This window comes from Cynara cardunculus (genome assembly GCF_001531365.2).
Source record: "Cynara cardunculus var. scolymus isolate 2C chromosome LG 2, CcrdV1, whole genome shotgun sequence".
NCBI lineage: Eukaryota > Viridiplantae > Streptophyta > Magnoliopsida > Asterales > Asteraceae > Cynara > Cynara cardunculus.
Window position 1 is genome coordinate 62,419,822 of NC_037529.1, and position 3,257 is coordinate 62,423,078.

The 3,257-nt window shown below is 42.8% G+C and overlaps 1 protein-coding gene across 1 annotated transcript; it reads right to left on the reverse strand.

Annotated features, from left to right (window-relative positions):
• Positions 1-2,336: 2,336 nt before the first annotated feature.
• On the reverse strand, positions 2,337-3,257 carry LOC112507476 (probable glutathione S-transferase). The gene has a single exon (XM_025112081.1). The coding sequence runs from the start codon at positions 3,202-3,204 to the stop codon at positions 2,545-2,547; it is 660 nt and encodes a 219-aa protein (XP_024967849.1). The 5' UTR covers positions 3,205-3,257; the 3' UTR covers positions 2,337-2,544.

The following is a 3,257-nucleotide window of genomic DNA, read 5'->3' on the forward strand; positions in this document are numbered from 1 at the left end:
TCTTTGACTTCACATACCTCAGCTTGGACAACAGAGATGTCGTGAGTTCGGTCATCCTTTGAGGGCATTCCTTGGTGCACTTCATCCATCTTGTTAAGGACGGTTGCAACGGCAGGGAGCAACAACTTGACATCCCTAGATATATCATAGGCGTCAGTCTAAGTGACTGGGGGTTCATTCTCCATAAGACCTGTAGAAATAGAAGAGCATTGAGCGTAACTAAGAAAAAAAAGAAAGTTTGGTATATACTTGAGGGTTCATCAGCGGTACTGAAGGATTACCGCTGAACATCTCAAATGCGATGTTGAGAGGATTAGACGCATGTTGCTGAGGGGATTCGAGAGGAGCATCCTTAGGTCCTGTGGTGATGGCTTCATCAATAGCGGGGACGACCACCATGGGATCATCAACAAGTGTGATAGAGACCAAAGAAGAAGGGGAGGAGATAACGGTTGATAAGAGAAGTGGAGGATCAACAATGTGTATGCTGGGAATCACACATTTAGTGACTTGAGTCACTGAAGTGGTTGGGGTAGAAGCCACACATACGACAAGAACTGAAGATATTCTTGAAGAGGAATGGAGGGTAACAACAGATGCCTCGGGGGTAAGTTGAAGTTCAATAGTTGAGACATGTTGAGAGGTCTTAACTAGCTTATATGGCTTCCCCTTTGTGGCTTTCTTAACCCTCTTTGAGGGATTAAAAGTGGCTTCGGATTGTGTCCTCTTTCGAGAGGATAAGGAGGTAGTAGATGGGATAGATTGATGGGGGTTTGCCACAGTTGTAGCTACTGAAAAAGAAGAAGAAGAAGAAGGAAGAAGAGGAGCATTGGCTATCCTCAACAATCTCTTTTTGCTACTCTTGTCTTCTTGGAGATCGATCATCTCGAATCGGTCTCTGTCATTTGGTGCTTTCAATGATCACCATGCCTTCCAAACGTGATCCCCCATCCAAGGAGGAACCAGTGGCTGCCAAGGCCGATAACCTTGCCAAAATCCTTGTTGCTTCTACCTCCATCGCCACTTAACTTGAGAACCTGACTAAACAAATAGCCACCAACACTGCAACGACCGCCAACCTCGTCGTCGTTGTCGCCAAGTTTGAACCTGATCCTACTGCTAATCCTACTCCACCACTTTCCCCTCACACTCTCATCAATTTCCCCAAAATCCTGTTGCCATTTTTTGACGATTTTGCACCTTTGGATTGGCTATTTCAAGCCGATCAATGCTTTAAATTTTATCAGATTCACCCTAAACAACATATCACTCTTGTTTCCTTTCACCTCAAAGGCGACACTTTAAGTTGGTATAAATACTTCCATAACAACCACCTTCTCACAGATTGGGCATCTTTCACCCGTGCACTTGGTATAAATACTTCCTCTTCCGAAAACCATCAGGCTTCTCTTTTCAAGCTCCACAAAATCAGTTATGTCTCCGCTTACCAAACTGAGTTTGAGCGTATTAGCAATTGCGTGGTCGGCCTCTCCCAAGATGCCTTCCTCAATTGCTTTATCTCGGGTCTCCACTCTGACATTCAACAAGAACTCTCTGTCCACCACCCTTCCTCCATTCACACGACCTATGTGTTGGCTAAAGTAATCGAGGATAAATTGGCCACCAATTTTTCTGATGACTCCACTAGCCCCCAAACCGCCCTATTCTCGCCCTCCTCGTCCCCTCCACCACCATCTCCATCGACCACCCCGGCGGTCCTCCTTACACCACCACAACCAACAAACACCAACCATCCTTCCTCTTCGTCGGTCGACATTGAAGAAGTCCAAGCTCGCCACTCCAAAGGTCTTCGGTTTCGTTGTTCTAAAAAGTATCACCCAGGACACCTTTGCAATCCACCTCAATTCCTTCTTCTTGAGGACACATAGGAGATCCACACTTTCATCCCCTTCGAATCAGACCCCGACGTTCAAGCTACTAGCCTTGAGAACAACGCTTTTGTTTGAGTGGTGGGCATTGATACGAACCCGGACTCATTTACTGTTTTGAATAAATAAAAAAGAATGTTCTTTTAATTAATTTTCTTGCTTAGGAAGTTTTATGTGTACCCATGGTTCATGGTTCCTTATCCATAGGTTAGGATGACAGAGTGGCTTTAGTGCACCCACTAACTCTAGTTGTAGTTGATTACTTTATTAATATTGTAACTCCTTGTTAGCAAATGATAATGAGAAAATTCTTTCAAAAATCTCTCTTCGCTGCTCTTATCTTCTTGGAGATTTACTATATCGAATCTGTCTCTATCAATATATATATATATATATATATATAGATATATATATATATATATCCTATATTCTATCACATATTTATTCTCAAAATTTCCATGTATAATACAACGTAGAACAAAACAGAAGGCCATATGATTGTGAAAGACATTATTTATTTAACATTACACCAATGAGACCTAAAAAGACCTAAGCCGATTGATGGGCGACATTTTATTTTACAGTTTGCCGCATGGTTGGAGGTATTCAGACGGTGAAACAACATTTTGGTGGACGATTGGAGATGGTCTAATAACTAGTTGCCAAGTTTCTTCATTCTCTCCAACACATACTCATAAATCTTGTGGGGATCAGGAAGAGACTTGGAGACGCTCTCCCTTTCCATGCATCTTTTAACCCATTCCATCAGCTTAGGACATTCTTTCTCTATATTCATCTTCCCAATAATCTCCAGTGCATAAAACCTGCAGCTTAACGGGATCAGTGCGATATCTGCATACCCAAAACTCTCCCCTATCAAATATGGCTTCTCTCCAAGCTGCTCTTCCAACACCTTCAACAGATCTATGAATTCTTTCTTCGCTCTTTCTTGCTCTTCTCCTTTTGTTCTCCATATAGCTGAAAAACGAACGTTATTGTCAACATAGTCAGCCCAGAACCTGGCTTGAGCTTTGAGATAAGGATCGGAAGGCAACAATGGCGGATCCTCGTTCTGCCATGTCTCATCGATATACTGAACAATGATGTTAGATTCAAAGATAGGTTTGTCATGGTGGATGAGAACCGGGACTTTCTTGTGAACCGGGTTCATCTGAAGAAGCAGTGGGCTTTTGTCGGCCAAGTTTTCTTCTTTGTAGTCGTAATGGACACCCTTTTCAGCCAGAGCGATTTTGACCCTTTCACCAAAGGGGCTGGCCCAGAAGTTTAGCAGTACTAAATCATTAGAACTTGCCATTACAAGAACTAAATGAAAAGTTAAGACTGGATTTGTGTAGATTTTGCAACGAC